General features: G+C 39.5%; 1 protein-coding gene across 3 annotated transcripts in view; it reads right to left on the bottom strand.

Moving 5' to 3' along the window:
* The window catches only part of PCSK5 (proprotein convertase subtilisin/kexin type 5), a 296986-nt gene that overhangs the window by 32883 nt on the left and 246078 nt on the right, over positions 1 to 18025 (bottom strand). For all 3 annotated transcript variants that reach the window (XM_024105417.3, XM_042850577.2, XM_065550516.1), the window contains 3 exons: positions 16093 to 16229; positions 12706 to 12909; positions 12280 to 12348 (listed from right to left, as the gene is read on the bottom strand). In XM_024105417.3, the coding sequence (XP_023961185.2) occupies positions 12280 to 12348; positions 12706 to 12909; positions 16093 to 16229 (410 nt within the window). The remainder of the gene's footprint in view (positions 1 to 12279; positions 12349 to 12705; positions 12910 to 16092; positions 16230 to 18025) is intronic.

The raw sequence follows: 18025 nt of genomic DNA, 5'->3' as shown, positions 1-18025 counted from the left end.
TTGAATAGATAAAGTAAAACTGAAAGGGATTTGTAATATTACCATAGAGGCTTCAATATTAAAAATGAATTCCAAAGGTGTTTTGGAAATCCTGGTGATGTTTCATTATGTCTGTTCACAGTATTTAGCCAGGGTCTGATTCTGGAAACATTACTTACATTACTGGCCCTCTGTACTGAATTTCCCCCATTGAGTATAATTTACTCACACAAGTAGTTCCATCAAATTAGAACCAGATCCTGAAATGACTCAAGCACACACTTAACTTTATACACGGTGAGTATAATTTTATGCACTCTTTGTTTTAGCTTTCCATTTGTTTATTAACTATCACCTTTTCATTAAATTGCTTGGAGGAAAAATTAATTGACTTAGCCTTGAGCCTGCAATGTGCTAATCACACCCAGCTCTTCTTGCAGTCAGAGGGAGATGGAGGTATTCAGCGCCTGGCATTATCAAGCCCTTGCTCGCCTTTTTAAATTTAATTAAAGGCAATGGCTAGAAATGATTTGATATTACACTACGATCTTCCTTTAAGGATCAAGATTTTGTAATTGCTTAATTTCAAGTTATTGCTAATTGTACTGCCTTTTACGTTTCTCTGAACAATAACATGAAATAATATTAAAAAGTACTTTAAGTTTTAATGTGTCACTGATGAGTATAATTATATTTTACCACTCTAGAACTTTTTTTACTTTTACTTTATTGGCTCTCAGTTAAAGCAACTGAAACATATACTGCTATCATAATGGGAATGTTGACTAGAGATGGGCCCAAACCAAAACCCCAGCACCGAGGCAGTCCCCAAACTTTGGGAAATATCAGACCCAACCTTTGTTGCTTGGATCTTCTCTGTTTGTGTGAAAGGGTTTTTTTTTCCCCCTTTCATTTTTGTCCCAGTTTTCTTTTTTCACCCCTCTCTTCCTTTTTTTTCTTGACACCATTACACCTTTCTTTGGGTGGCCAGGACATCTGAGAGCCAGCCAGGTGAGAAAGTACATCACTCTATAACAGCAAGAGAGAAGGCCAGATGCTGCTCTCAATTACGGTGCTGTAACACAGGAATAACTTTAATTTGATTACTGTGGCTTTATTTACAAAAGAAAAAGAAAAAGACATAGCCTTTTCCCCAAAGATTATACAGTCTAATTTGACCCATGATGTAAGGAAAGGTTGTAATGAACAACAGAGGAGATGGGGTATAAGAAGATAAAGATTATGTGGTTACTCAGTGTGTTCCATGTAAAGGTTCAATAGCTTGAGAGGGCAGCAGGTCTCAGGAGTGAGTGATAATAAATTCATGTTTTTCAACAACAGGGAAGATCTGGATTTTTAGGAGGCATTTGAAATGAGAAGAGGTTGAGTAGGAGGAAGTACTATCAAGTGGAATAGGTCAGTTGCCTTAATGGATTTGATTTATACTAACTTGCAAAATAAGAATCCGGTCCAAAATGTGCCAAACCCTGAAGTGATAGGTTATACATGAAGATAATAATGGCCCTACTAGGTCAGACCAATGGTCCATCTAGCCCAGGATCTTGTCTTCCTATAGTGGTTGGTGCCAGATGTTTCAGAGGGAATGAATAGAACAGGGTAATTGTCGAGTGATCCATCCCCTGTCATCCAATCCCAGCTTCTGACAGTCAGAGGTTTTGGGTCTGTGTCCCTGACCATCTTGGCTAATACTCATTGATGGACCTAGCGTCCATGAATTTATCTAATTATCTTTTGAAACCAGTTATACTTTTGGCTGTCACATGTCTCCCATAATGAGTTCCATAGGTTGACTGTGCGTTGTTGTGTGAAGACGTACTTCCTTCTGTTTATTTTAAGACTGCTCCCTACTAAAATCATTGGATGACCCCAGGCTCTTGTGCTATGTGAAGGGATAAATAACACTTCCCTGTTCACTTTCTCCACACCATTCATGATTTTACAGACCTCGATCATCTTCCCCCTTAATCATCTCTTGTCCAGGCTGAACAGTCCCAGTCTTTTTAATCTCTCCTCATACGGAAGCTGTTCCACGCCCCTAATAATTTTTGTTGACCTTCTCTGTACTTATCCCAATTCTAATACATCTTTCTGAGATGGGATGACCATAACTTCATGCAGTTTTCAAGGTGTGGGTGTAGCCTGGATTTATATAGGGGTATTATGATATTTTCTGTCTTACTATCTATCCCTTTCTTAATAGTTCTAACATTCTGTTAGCTTTTTTGACTGCCGCTGCACATTGAGCAAATATTTAAAGGGAACTATCCACGATGACTCCAAGATCTTTCTTGAGTGGTAACAGCTAACTTAGATCCCATCAATTTGTATGTATAGTTGGGATTATGTTTTTCAATATACATTACTTTGCATTTATCAACATTGAATTTCATCTGCCATTTTGTTGCCCAGTCACCCAGTTTTGTGAGATCTCTTTGTAACTCTTCACAGTCAGCTTTGGACTTAACTGCCTTGAATATTTTGTATCATCTGCAAACTTTGCCATCTCATTGCTTACTCCTTTTTCCAGATCACTTATGAATATGTTGAACAGCACTGGTTCCAGTACAGATCCCTGGGGGACACACCACTATTTACCTGTCTCCACTGTGAAAACTGACCATTTATTTCTACCCTTTGTTTCCTATCATTTAACCAGTTACTGATCCATGAAAGGACCTTCCCTCTTATCCCAGGACAGCTTACTTTGCCTCAGAGCCTTTGGTGAGGTACATTGTCAAAGGCTTTTTTGAAAGTCCAGGTATGCTATATCACCATATCACCCTTGTCCACGTGTGTTGACCCCCTCAAAGAATTCTAATAGATTGGTGAGGAATCATTTCCTTTTAGAAAAGCCAGGTTGACTCTTCCCCAACAAACTGTGTTCATCAATGTGTCTGATAATTCGGTTCTTTACTATAGTTTCATTCAATTTGCCTAGTACTGAAGTTAGGCTTACCGGCCTGCAATTGCCAGGATTGCCTGTGGAGCCACCTTTGGTGTTACATTAGCTATCCTCCAGTTATCTAGTACAAAGACTGATCTAAGGGTTGGCTTACATATCACGGTTAGTAGTTTCACAGTTTCATAAACCAAAACCGCATATAACTGTTATACACCAAAACTGCAGTGGAATAGCTGTGTATCTAGTTGTCTGCAGTCAAGTGCTTCTGCTAGCAGTCAGGGGATGAATCTCACACATAAGAACTTTCTGATCTCTGGTTTACAGAGAGGAATTAATGGCTTAATTTTACTCCTGTTGAAGTTAATGGCAAGAATCCATCAATGGGAGCAGGAGCAGGCCCCTAAGTGAGAGGTTAAGCAGAGAGTATATGCCATCAATACAACTGTGGTAGTGGTAGTTAGCCAGGGGTCATTGAAATAAACCAGCTGAAAATCAGATCATTCAGAATGAAGGGTTTTGGGTTTGTCTGGAGGTTATCAGTCATAAAAATAGAATAAAAAGGAAAATGTCTCACTTGGGTGAGAGTATAAACTACAGTGTGTTTTTGGTATTTCAGAAACATAATGAGATGAATCCGAGCAGTATGATAGGTTCATTATTTTTAAAGCAAGTTTCATATGTATTGAGACGTTAGAGCTATCATTCATGTCTGAGAAAAACTGTATTGTACAGAAATACATATCTCACTGGGCTAAAGCCTGATATCTTTACTCATGTTGAATAGTACATTACTCCACAAGTGATTCCACAGAAGTCAATAGGACTAGTGGTGGAGTAAGGCACTACTTAGTGTGAGTAAGGGTATCAGAGGGCAACACTACAGTCCTAATCTTTCACCCCAGAAGTCCATCGGAGTTTTGCCATTGACTTGAATGGCAGCTGGATCAGTCTGTCCCCTGCTATCAAAAATGTGTAGCCAGGGAAAGGCTTATATATAAACAATTTAACTTCCCTTTAATATGCAGATAGTCCCAGAAGACTTGCATTTGCTTTAGTCAGTAAGAGGTTCCATAAATGCTCTTCCTTATGTAAAGGCACAAACCCAAAGCTTGCACCTGTTTGTAACTGTTTAAAAAGTAGGTGCTTGTGATCAATACTTGGGGTGAAGTTGCTGAGAGGTTCATTGTTAAATTTTATATTTACATACAGATTTCTAACACATAACATAATGACTGCCATTCCACTCTCAGACTAATTCTATGATTTAATGGTTTAATGAGATCCTAAAGATCAGGCTTCAAACCTCCAATAATCAGAAGGCAAAATTCTGCTCTCAGTCACACTGTGAATCTGGAGTAACTCAATGAAATTGATGGAATCTTACCCATGGAAATGAAAGCAGAATTTGGCTCAGATTTTGCCAAAACCCAATACTCCCAGGAGCCAAGGCTGATCTACTTTGTGAATAGTAAAAAATGATTTCAGCTCTGCAGATGCCAACCTGGAAATAGTGAAGAGGCTGTGCGTCTAAAACTGCTGAAGTTCTAGGTCAAATTCATCTCTTGAATAAATCCATTGACTTAATGGGCTTTTCCCAAGCATGAATTGACCCAGTAATGTTATTTCACAAAGAAAGAAAATGCTACAAAAAAGAGCCTTTCATTTACTGATTCTTATTAGATATATTTAATATTATAAGCACCCAAGAAAAGTCTTCATGTGAAGATACTGTTGGAAAGACAATGTCCTTTAATCTCGTGTTCTGCCTAAACTGAAATGTCACTGCTGAAAATAAAAAAAACTGTTCCAAATTTACTGGGTATTATTTTTGGACAGATTGCAATTCCCACTTAAGAAGCCAGTGCAAACAAGACCTATTATCTGCAAAGCTAAAACCCATCCTGTGAGATTAACTTCTGGAGAAAGATTTACTCTAAGATAAAAGAGGATCTTTGTAGTAAAGTTCTCTGTATTTTGAAAGTCTATGCCTATTCATCATCAGAGATATCTTTAAGAAATGAAGTTTTCCTTTGTGCTTCTTAGGTTGCTATGGGAACTAGATCACTTTCTATTCATTAATCAAGAACGCAACAGCCAGAGTCCCAATTTGTACCTGTATGCTTGAATCTTTGTTCACAGTGCCACCCTTTAGACATCTCGTGGGTTCTTTAAATCTTCTCCAAAAACATTTTCTCTCACTCCAGCTCCATTATATTCCATTTTTCTCCATCTCATTCTGTGTAATGGCTTTGCAGAGTATTTTGAAAGTTATTCAGTCTTCCTTCTCTGTTTGTTAGCTCCCTTGCAGTCAAGATTGATTTGGATGACCTTTGACAGCTCATCAGATTTATACTGGTGTAAGCAAGGCATATTTGGCCCAAAATGCTTATTCCTGTGTTCGTTCTTCCAGGAGTACTGCCACTCAGAGTGTTTCAGTATTTATTCTTATAAAGAATGCTTGAACAAGAACAATGTAGTTGCTCATCTGACTCTTTTTTTTCCCCTTTTTGTCTTGATGATCACTCCAATTAGTAAGTACTGCTGCTTATCCTTCATACGATAGCTGTGGAAGAGGTTTATGGAAGTGAAGGGAAGTAACTTAGCAGAGGGGCTGCTGAATTGGTGAATATGTGGATTCACTGGCCATTCTCCCATGGAGTGCACTGGCTGGTTGAAAAAAAAGTATGTATCCTATGTGCTATATTTTCATACATAGCATACAACTAAAACTACAAAGCATCAATATTTTCCAGCTCTGCAGGCATCTTTACTTAAACCAATTTCAGACACTCTATAAACAGTGAAATAAAATGAGCCATATTCTGCAGTTCCACCAGAGTAACTCTGTTGACCTTAAAGGAGATGTAGCACAGTCACTTTCTAAAGAGCTATGGTAGCTCTCTGAAGAAAGTTTAAAATTCATTGTTTTTAAAGAACCTGGAGAAATTGAGACACTGAAGCAAGCTCTGAGTCTGGGAGTGGATGGTACATGCCCTCTTATCAAAAAATCAAATGTGATCAAGTTACAAGAATAACGAAAGGAACACAAGGAACAGTTGTGAAGCCTTGGTTCATGACAGTTTTAGGATTATTACAAACAAACAAAAAAACCCTCCCAACATCTATCGCTCCACTGACTTTCTGGTTTAATGGCTGGTTTGCTCAAAGTTACAAAATTTAGAGATCGAGAAGGACTTCGGTGCATATGGTCCATCACTGACCTTCGAGCAATGGGATATGCAATATACCTGGTGCACTGGGATTGATTTCCTCCATGATTTTGGGGTGCCTCTCAGGCTTAATTTCTTGTTGCAGGCTAGTGTGCATTTCTGGATTTGTTCATCTCTAGGTGTGCCAGGATTTGCATTAACCTTGTTATTTACAATTGCAAGAGACATCAGGAGGAAGGTTGAGGTCTGGATCTGTGGGCATTGTATTGTGCATTGGGCCCACATGTGGGTGGCCAGGTCAGCAGGTGGATCACAACTGAGCTTCAAGCCTAAAGTTTGGTAGACAGGGCAGGTGCTAGGTCCAGCACATGCCTCGGTTGCACTAATTGATGTCTAAGCTATTGTCAGCTCATGTCCTTATTATTCACCTTGGTGAAAATGATTTGGGGAATTGTACTGGATTAGATTTAAGGATTATGACACACAGAGATGCAGAACTGATTTATCCAATTATTGCCTCACACTTGATTGGTTTGGTCAGAGGTACTCACAAGATGAGTGTGGTGCAGGGGGGCATTGAGCCAGCCCACATTAACAGAACATGAAAAAAAAGTAACCATGAGGTAGCCAGGTTAATTTTGGGAATTGAGGGGTGGGGCATGGTGATAGCTGATAAAATGGGCCTGAGTTCTTTAGGGAGGACAAGGTGTATCTGTCAGATGCTGAGGGGAGGAGCAACATTTGACTCTCTGATCCTAGGGACAGGGTCATGCAGGAGATGAGTATTAGGCGCGTGAGGTGTGTGATGCTACTTGCTGGTGCTCTCCGTGGCTGGTGTCCAGTGCAGGTTAAAGCTAAAAGGGCCATCTCCCCAAGGTAAATGAGACCTAGGATTGCACAGTTGGACCTTGTGCTCATGTGGGGGGAGCAGCTTGAAGTCTTTGCGGACTGAGGCTCCCCCCACCCTGTCTTGTGGCCTCTTTCACTTCACCCTTCTGCCTTTCTCCCCTTCCCTCTCCTAAACAACCGTCCACTTGATCTTTTGAAAGGCAAAAATTGCAGGCTCCATAGCTACAGGGGAAATGTGTTATGAATAGTCCAACTCTAGCCTGAATCACTGCCTGAAAGAGTGGCTTGCTATCTGTGCCTGTTTGCCAAAGCAGAGAGATTTTTTAATACCGTCTCCTCTCTTCTAAAGTCTGTCTCTGTGACACAGCAGCATTTCTAATGTAATAACACATATATTCTTGTCAGCAGCTCACGGAGCATGCTCAGGGGATTTCTCCAATGTCATATTTGACACTATTGGCTACATCTGACATCTTGTTTCCTTCATTTCTGGCTTTAGGAGAGATTTAGGATGAATTGTAAGATCCACATTGCTAGGGCCAGGGAACTTGAGACACACAATTAGGTGCCTAAGGTTCTGTGTTTTAGGACCTTCTCAGCTCGCATCCACAGAGGCAGGCTTATTAGCTGGATAATATTCTTAGTATTAAAATCAGCAAACATGTCTGTTATGCCATTGCCATCATGCAGCAGCAACTGTTCTCATGTAAGACCCACTTGCAGTGACAAAGATTGAATTGCAGAAATTGGAAATGCCACAATACACATTTTCACCAGTCCTAAAATTTATTTACGTGTTTGGTGGCATAATAGTAACCATTGTTCTGTGGGTTGCCACCATTCAGTGTAATGAAGCAGAGAACAAGAGGGTTCATGTTTGCCAGCCAGGAATCAGCAGAGATGATGATGGCCAAAAAAGGAGAGTCTTTAATTCCCTCATCTTATTCCAGTGTTGGTTACAGGACCAACCCCCGTCCCCCCTCAGTGGGAAGATGGGGATTCAGTATGAATGTAGGCTTTCTACAGCAGTGAGGCTGCAGTAGTTGCCATAAGACATGGCCTGGTGAAAGAGCCCTTCTCCACTGCACCTGCAGAATTCTCTAGCACCCAGCCTGGTTAGTTACTATTATTGTGCACTAGGATAAGAATTAGGGTTAAGACTATGGGGTCTGCTTTCTAGGTCTCAGTAAAAATGGCTATTTAAAAATATGGATTTGACAATACATTGCATGATACCTAGCATTTGTAGCTCTCACTCACACCAGTGCACCCTAAATGCATTATTAGTAATGTCTATTTTTGGAGCATTTTCCTATAAATGGTCTGACTGGTCTGTAAGAATGTTTTTTGCCTTATCACTGCTGTATTTGTTTTAATAATATCAATACTTTTCATCTCAAAATGGCTTATTATCATTAATAACGTTTCAGAATAGCTTTGTGAGAGAAGTAAGTGTCAATACATCCTTTGACATGTGGAGACTGAGGCAGAGAGAGGTTAAGTGACTTCTCTATTCCTAAAACTAGACTGCTTCTTCCCCTTATCCCAACACCAGGGATCGGGTCATTGTGCAAGCATCTGCCATCTTCATCTGTCTGAGGAGGCACCAAATTCCATCTGCTTACTACCTTCTTTGGGCTAATCCATTCATCGCTTCCTTGGCTTTCCTGAAGATCTTTCCTACCCTCTCCTGCCATGTTACCTTCACCAGTTCCTAAAACTAAAATACTGAAGTACAATAGCTAACAGAAACTGAGCGTAAAGTTTGATCCTGAAATATTACATTTATCTTTGTTGATCAGTTGTCATCAACTTTGACTAAGAGATTGCTGATATAGGTCAGTCAAGACATAAATAATTAGCTACCAGAAGGTTTATAACTTATGTCTGGTCACAGATAAGGCTAAATAGGGATAGATAGAAATACAGCAGACCCAGGTTGTGGCAAGCAAGAATTCTTCTGCCCACGGACTACCAGCAACACACTCAGTTCAATTATCTTAATTAATCTGACCCTACTAAGTATATTTGAAGTTACATGCATTACCAAAGAATCAGTTTATAAAAAGAAAAAAATCAGTTAAACTCTTGTGATTTGCTGAAGATAACAAATCCATCAATCAACAAGCTTATTGCAGTGTGTTTGTGATGTATCTCGCTTTCTTATTTTATTCAGTTCCGATAAATCATCTTGCAGTCAATAAAAGCTGTGGTTTACTCACAACCCAGAGTGACAGCAGGATAATAATAGTTAGTTCTTAGATAGTGCTGTTCATCCATAGATCTCAAAACACTAAACAAATGATGCATATCATTACTCATTTCACAGAAGAGTCTGAATCTTTTTGTATATCTAACTAAATGTATCTATATCTATTTACATATTAAGAATCATATCTTTTTAGAGAAGAAAATGACATAGCTTTAAGTCTAGTTGGGCTATTACACTATTTTCTAGAAAGAAGATTTGTTTACCCCCAGAAACTCCTAGTGCACTGCTGATTGAGAGTGCCCCAATTACCATTATGCCCTGATCTGAGGCAAAATTCCTTAGTGTTGTCAGAGGGGAGATATGTCTGAGACAAGTAAAGACTGCAGGATCAGGCTTCAGAAAGAAAAAGTTACATCTGGCATTTTTGGATGAATACAAATGCATCAAATTCAGCATTTTCCCAGCAGACATAACATTTCATTGTTTTGTGTCTTTTGTGGCACTGGAATGTTTTTACAGCTTTTGTCATCAGAAACCACTTTTGGCTGGGCAGAGCAGCATGGCCCAACTGTTTGCTCTCAGAGGTATCTAGTCTATCCATTTCTGATCAGCTATGAGAACTCTCTTCCTTCATTTGTCTTAGCTGCAAACTAAGCTAATGATGCAGTTAAAATCTAACCAATTAATAACAGAAAAAAAACCCTCCCAGCAGTTCATATTAAATCTAGAACTTAATAATAATGTTCTACTGTAGGGACATGTGATAACTTTTGAAATCTGTTCAGGATCTTGCTTTCTGCCTGCTTTTGTGCTTCAGTTTAAAATCTAGTGGCAGCATTTTAAAATAACCGTATCCACTGTTCTATCATCTGTCTTAGCCAAAAATCACAAAGATTTTCTGGAGTTCCAGCCAAACTTTCCACACACTGAACACTTCTGACCTTTGGAATATGCTAAAAATTGATCCTGAATTTGCCTGACTCTTGCCAATTGTCTCAAGCTTTGATTGGAGCTTTTGGAAACCCTGTTTAAATCAGAATTTCAAAGATAAGAGTCAAAAGGGAATTGAGAAGCAAACCTCATGGTGAGTTTCTATTTAGGAGCTGAATGACATTAGAATAGGGTGTCCCATTTGCCAACTACTTTAGCCCCTTTTTCTGTTTCCCAGTTATCCATAAACAGGAGGATTTGCATAGCAGCAGATTCTCCACCCTCACTCCTCTTCTAGCCAACCTCACAGCAAGTAGGGAGTTTGGGTGGGGTAGGATTGCAGCTTACGAAAGGTCCACACAGTCGTATTGAATCCTTCCCTCCTGCCTCCATTTTTACAATGGTTCTCAAACTGTGGGTTGGGACCCCAAAGTGGGTCGGGACTCCATTTTAATGGGGTCGCCAGGGCCAGCATTAGTCTGACTGTGGCCTGGGGCTGAAGATGAAGCCTGAACCCTGCCACCCTGGGCTGACGCCGAAGCCCAAGGGCTTCAGCCCAGGGCAGGGCTCAAACTCCAGCCCATCTCCGCCGAGGGTTATGTAGTAATTTTTGTTGGCACAAGGGGGTCACGGTGCAATGAAGTTTGAGAACTGAATTCCATTGCCAAAGGAACATCCACAGTCATGAAAGAAGGTGTTGGACTTGATAATATTTATACTGAGTAACGGTCACCTAAGTCACATGCTATTATGTTTGCTCATTTATTGAATGACTGAACAATTAAGAACCGGAGGGCTTGTGGTGAAAACGTCTGTACGAATACATATTTGTATGGGTATTTATTTTTTTCACAAAAAAGTAAAAATATCATGATCACATGCATGCAAGCTTGAAAACAGTAAATCAAAGTGACTGTGAATACTGAGGGTGGGAGTGCATTCATGAATTTTCTTTTAATGAATGTTTGCAGATACCTCTTTCAGTATTCACTTTGCTTTAGATGGCTCCATACAATTTACTGCTGTAGCTAGTGTTACAAAGCAAGAATTTTAACTAGGGATTTGGCCAAACCAAAGTGCCAGATATGAACAACCCCGAACTGTGGAAACTTGTTGACATCTGGATCTAGAGTTTGTGATTCAGGGCCATCTCTAATTTTAACACATTTGGATACAGACTGTTGAAAGACACTAGGGCAAATTCCTCTCTCATTTATACCACTATAAATTCAAAGTAACTCTGTTGATTGCAGTAGAGTTTCTCCAGATTTATAACAAGTTAATTAGAGTAAAATTTGGCCCCGTATACTTTCCTTTCCTTTAACTTTTTGGAAATTGCTTGACAGCAAGAAGTTCCTTTCTGTGATGTGAACTTCCTCATCAGTATAATTAATCCCCACTTGGACACTATTTTGTCTTCCTGTTGGGTCACCCTGTTCTCCTTCAGTCCCCGGGTTATAGATTCGTTTGTTGTACTCCTGTCAGCATAGCCATGATGAAGTCAGGTTTCTTAACACAAATGTATTAAAGCCAGCTAAATTAAACTAACTGCAACATCTTTTCAACATTTAAGTCTCCAAAAGAAATGTCCAAGGGCCAAAAATGGTGGTGAATTGTCTGTCTCCATTTGAATTAATATCAGGCAGATTAGAATTAACTGTTTTGGACTGAGTAGATGGTATTTATTTGAGGATGTCAAACATTCTGACAGAACCACATTGTGAGTAGGAGACGCATTTTTTTATCCTCATGAAAAATTACTAGTATTAATCAATTTTTGAGACACTGTAGCTCAGCAGAAGTAAATTGCCCTGTAATGGAGTTTGACTTTACAGATGTTTCGTCAAAGAAGAGAAATAGTCTAGTGATCTGTGCTCAGGCCTAGAATGTCTGAGGTCTAATTCTGGTTCTGACATCAACTCTTTCTGTAGCTTTGGGAATTTCACAAAACCAATTAGTTGGGGTACTAATAGTTACCTATCTCAGAAGAGTGTCATGAAGATGAATTAGGTAAACATAATTCTCAATGTATAGTGCATGCTGTGGCTAAAATATGGCTCTTGTTCAAGAATCACACCATCTGAAAAGCAGCTTGCTCTGGGACAGAATGAGCAGTGCTCATTAACCCCACACAAGGATTTAGGATCAGAGATGAAAAGGAATAATATATTCCCAATTGAAACTACCAGGGGAAGGCACATAAAAACAACACATACCCAGCTGACAACTCCGGCATCCATCTGCACATGGCACGCAGTCTTCAGAGTTAGGGTCCTCCACTTCACCTGCGCATTGAAGATTCCAAGTTTAGGGTTAATTCTAGCAAAATGAAGGTCAATATTTAAAGCATTCAGCTGGGATACTGAAAATAAATGTATCAATCTGGCCAAACCCTAAGGGTACTACTCATACTTGGAATCACTCATTTTAACTCAGTGTGATTCTTCTCCCACTTACACTTGTGTAACTCCATTCACCTCAAGGGACTGACTCCCAATTTACATGGATACATGTGAGAGGGGAACCAGAACTTGAATTAAGGACCTTAGGATTTGGTCTTTTTGTGTATCAGAAAACCAGGGCCAGATTTTCAACTGAAAATTTTCAGCCCAGGGGTATTATTCCTACTGGTGGGTGCTTACCTTCTCTACACTCGTGCTTCAGACACCTGTTATCAGCTAGGTAATATCCTTTGAAACATCTGTTGCACTGGGTGGAGTCGAGGCACATTTCACACTGCTCTAAGCAAGACAGACAGGCGCTGTTCTTCTCTGAATGGTAGTAGCCTTGTGGACAACTCTCTCTGCACTCTCCCATGTACAGGAAACGTTTTTTCCCTCTCTTGTCTATGCAACAAAAACACAGTGGGAGAAATAGATCAGCAGTAAAAGAGACATCATTTAGCTAAGGCAGAAAAAGTAGTGTTAACATTGAACACCAGAGCTTTAGCTGATGGTCAATTAGTATAGCTCAGTTGAAATAAATGAAATTATTTCACTCGTTTACACCAACTGAGGATCTGTACCCAACACTTTCCACAGTGTTGGGAAATTATGGCACTAAAAATTTTATAACAGTTATTTCAAGTGTACAAACACTATAAACACCCCACAATCCTCAAATATGGACAGAGACGCTTCCATGATTGGGACTCTCACCCTGAATTCTCCTCAACACATATGGGTGTGACAGAAGAGGCCCCTCCCTGAACTTGGATATCTTTCACTTAAACTTTGGGGAAGCTTGAGTCTTCATTGGAATCTTCATCCTGATTACACTGAATCTTGAAAGTTTGGATTTTTGGATTGAATTTAGAAGTGTAAGCTTGTCTGTTTTATACTGAAGCACCAGTGATCTCTAGTGTTTCAAGGTAAAAACTGGCAGATCCACTAGATGAAAGCTCTCCCATGTCTACTCCACAGAGTCATTTCAGTAGTGAAACCTCTTCCCTCAGTCTACCCCACCTCCCGCCTGAAACAATGTAACTTGCGAAAGCAGGTATAACTCAGGGCGCTTGCATTCCAGTGTAGGGAGCTCTTTACAAGTCACCTTACAATACTATTATTACTGTGCTAACTGTATTATGTTGCATCAATATTTTCCCCATGACAATTTTTGAAGCTGCAGACAGAACCTAAATATTATTAATGGGTAGTTGCTCTGTATAAAAAGAGCCATTCATACTCTTTTATTTTTACTTTTTGTGTGTGAATTTTGGTTATTCATGAAAGTTGCAGAATGGATTCTAGTCTACTCAGGTCCTGATACTGTGACTGTTACCATGGTGTCTGCCTCTCTGGGTGCCCATAGAGATGGAAGTTCTATATTGCTGCCCAAAATAGGGGCAGAATGGGCAGCAGCGGTGCAAGTTTTTCCCCACACTGTTGTGATCCTGACAAGAAGATACTGCTTATAGGGGTAAAAGTGTGGCTTAGCCTCTTTGTCCATTTGGTCTCAGCCTCTGGAATGAGACTGCCAATGTGGGTACCAATTAGTACATATTGTAATAGTGTTTTTTGTGATGTAGACATCTATGTATTGAGAACTGGACTGAGACCATCAACTCATGTATTTCACATTTGCCATGAAAGTGTCAGTCAGATGCGAAAGATTTGGGGTCACCACCAACCTGGTCTGGATTTGAACTGGCTTCCTAGAAGTGAAAGGCTCCATATTCCCTTATCAATACTCTGAGTCAATCCATCAATAACAAATTTTAACTCAATTATTTTAGAAAAAATGTTATTCAATTAGTATTTGGGGATCTTAATGGAAAATAATGCCTAATGAAAAGAGAGATTCTTTGGAAGATGATCTACACTTGAGAGATGTTAAGCCTGTCAAGGCAAGTGATTCAGATACCTTTGTCCTTACGGCAGCCTTGTGCTCTGGTTGCTACCACTTGGTAGGGCAATGGCCTGTATTACTTGCACAGTCTGGCTGTATTAGCTAATTCAGCACTCCTGTCAAGCTTTTGCTGAATTTATGATGGTGTAAGTTTTGCTTGCTCATTTAGTCATAAGTGATAATTAGAAATACCAACAGATGTATAGAATATTATGTATAAATCTTGTAGCTGCTTGATTGTTTGTAACCCGATCTTGATCTGTGTTTAACATGACAATTAAGGATTGACTCCTTACTTTCTTAGCACTGATTTCAGGACAGTAGTTTCTCCATATTATGGTAGCAATCAAGTTTCATTAGAGAGCCCTATTTTGTGCCCCTGTAATTTTGGTCCATTGGTCCATAGAGTTTAAGTACCTCTGACAACATAAAATTGTGATTTGAGTAACATATTGTCAGGAAAACATTATTCAAGAAAATATTGTGACAAAGACACATAATCCATTCCTGTCTTTTCAGCAGCTGAATACTCTTTACTTTCAATAACTTTTTAGACTATACCCCCAGAAATCTAACAGATGTTCATGTGCAGTACTTTGGGGAAATCTACCATGCTCTACCATAATTTCAAAGTAAAAAAGAATTCCTTCTACCATGGAATTCCCTGTATTGTCTGTTTAAATATAATCTGTTAAGAGATTAGATTTGATTCCTTTTGTGTGGATGGTAGCATTCTCTTTAGGAATATGGAAGTGGGTTCACTATACATCTGCATCTGACCTACATCTGCTTTAGACAGGATCCTGGTGATCCCATATCTCCTATTATCTACCTTGTTCTGCAATGACTGTTACTGTTCTGTCCTTAGCTCCCAAAGAGCAGCATTTTCTGAGACTTACACATTCTCACTGTAATAACTATTTTAAACATACATTTTTCACTGCTAAACAGGAGTACCGGGGCTGAAACATACATGTATTCCTACCAAAGTTGGTTGAAGTTTGGACTTTGGAGTCAGGCTTGAATCTACCTCTGTAATGTGCCTAAGCTAGAACACTGAATTAGAAATAGCCCGCACCAGCTGTGGCAAAGTTCAGACTTGGGTCAGAATCTGGATCTGAGCTTCATGACTCTGACACATGGCTCACCTTTGAATATAATTTAATATATTTCTTCCAAGCAGGGGGGCAGTTAGAAGCAGATGGAAGATGAAGCTATTGTGGCTATTATACATGTTTCATTTAAGTGAATTGTGATGAAAGAGCAGACTTTTTTCTTGTCTGGGTTAGCACTAAAAGGCTTCCAGGGTAGACTAGACCGCCTAGTGCAGCTTTTCTATTTCCAAACTTAGGTTTTCTGTTTTATTCAACCAAAAACATTTCCTTTTTAATTTTTTTTAATTTTTGCTTCTCTAAAGTCAGGCATAATTCCAAATACATTAGGCTGTCTTTGTTGGATAAATAATGAACTGACCCAACAAGAACAGAATACATCTGTATTTTCAAGAGTGTTTTTCATACAAACTGAATTCCAGGACATTATACCGAGTTAAATCATGAGGATAGCCCGAAACAGTGGCAGAAGTTCCACTGACATCAACATGGCCAGGATTAGTCCTGAGAGCAGAGGCAAAGAGAAATTAAGAGGCAAAGGAAAAAGTTGTAAGAAGAAATCTGACTTACCTGTACCACAAGCAGTACATTTGTTTGGTTCACTTCCACTGCAATCCATGCAGGTATGATGGCACAAATGGCATTGGTTGTTAAATTCAAATTTCCCTTTGGGGCATTGCAGCACACACCGTCCATCATCAAAAAATCTGTGGTGGCAGAGAAAGGCAAAAATTAGAGTCTATAGCTGTCTCTTCATCTTTAAAACAAACAAAAAGAAAACGTCCCCCCAGGTATATTTATTACTTATATTTTTTTCACGTTGCTTTTAATTTCCCATTGATTTTCTTTACAACATTTGGTAAGATAAAGTGGGAGGCCAACTAAGCCTTTAACTTCAATCTTATACTTCAGATTTGAATTTGACTTTTTTCCCCCACAGAAAATCACTTATCTTGATGTCTCTGTACCACAAGCTCTGAAATGTTCCTTATGTCTGTTAAAAAGAAGCCAAGAACATATTTCTGTCACAGAAGTTATCTGTGAAAAAATCTAAGCCTCTGTCAAAGCTTTCTATTTATTTTACTTTAAAGATTTGCTTTGAACTGCCCATGGGACTATTCATAGTGCATAAAGTTAAACATAAATGTGTAAATCTTCACAGGATTGGGGTGTTAGGGGCTGTCCCCATATGAGGATTATTGTTGAATCCTATGAGGGTTATTGCTGAATACTTTTTAATGCTGGCTAATGACACATCTTCTCCAAAACTTTTTTGATGAGTCTGAAGGAACTGAGTGAATGTGGTAGCAACATAACTGGCTCAGGTTCACCATTATTTTATATTTAATGGTTTTAATCTTAATGGAGGAAAAGATACATATTATAACGACGTGGCCTTTGAGTAAACGTGGAGAAAGATATATGAAAGAAAAAGTTGAAGCAGTGGGCTAGAACCTCAAGATGTCTTAAATATAGCTAAGGAAAATAATGGAGAGGACTCCGTATTGCCTCATGCAGTTCTGTGCTTAAATCTTTGGCTGGACTGGCATTTATATATGTGGAACCTGATCTTGATATGTGTTTAACATGACAATTAAGGATTAACTCCTTACTTTCTTAGCACTGATTTCAGAACAGTAGTTTCTCCATATTATGGTATCAAGTTTCATTAGAGAGCCCTATTTTGTGCCCCTGTAATTTTGGTTTGGTGTGACAATCAACCAGATTTGTTCTGAAGGGAGATTGTTTCTGCAGAATTTGAGGACAATTTGTCAAATGGTGTTTTAGTTGGAAATCATCTCAAAATTACCCTGATTTGCAATTATCAGGGGGTAGCCGTGTTAGTCTGTATCTACAAAAACAACAAGGAGTCTGGTGGCACCTTAAAGACTAACAGATTTATTTGGGCATAAGCTTTCGTGAGTTAAAACCTCACTTCTTCGGATGCAAAAATCAACTGATTTGCAATGTTGATAATTGTGGGGATGGACAAACATGGCTGTAATGGCAAAACTACTGCTGTGTGGACACAAATTGGATAGTGTTACTCGTATCTTTGCCTCTGATTGGTTCCAACATCTCCATTATATGAAATGTGAAGAGGTCTTTAGCAAAACTTTGAAGAACATGACCCGAACATTGAATTGATAATGAAACCAAAGGAATTTTGCATGGCTTGGTATATAGTTAGTGAACATTTTGCACAGCTGTGCTGCCACTGGTGACAATGCAAGTCTCTTTGCTTAATGAGAGGTTCTCATTCTGTGGGTCATCGATGCCTGGGGGAGGAACAGTAAATTTCAGGGTAGGGTGCAAGTTTGCTCCCATTTCCTGCCTCTTGCCTTCTGCTGAAGCAAGTTTGCCCCAGGGGCATAGCCACGCATGGGCCTGGATGAACTGCGGCCCACCCACTTAGCATCCAGGCCCACCCAAATCTGAGCAGGGGTATAGTGCTGCCACAGTGCCCCGGAGCATCACTCGAGCAGCTGAAATCCAGGATGGA

Source organism: Chrysemys picta, chromosome 6, assembly GCF_011386835.1.
Source record: "Chrysemys picta bellii isolate R12L10 chromosome 6, ASM1138683v2, whole genome shotgun sequence".
NCBI classification, from domain to species: domain Eukaryota; kingdom Metazoa; phylum Chordata; order Testudines; family Emydidae; genus Chrysemys; species Chrysemys picta.
This window is presented reverse-complemented; position numbering and strand designations above follow the sequence as displayed.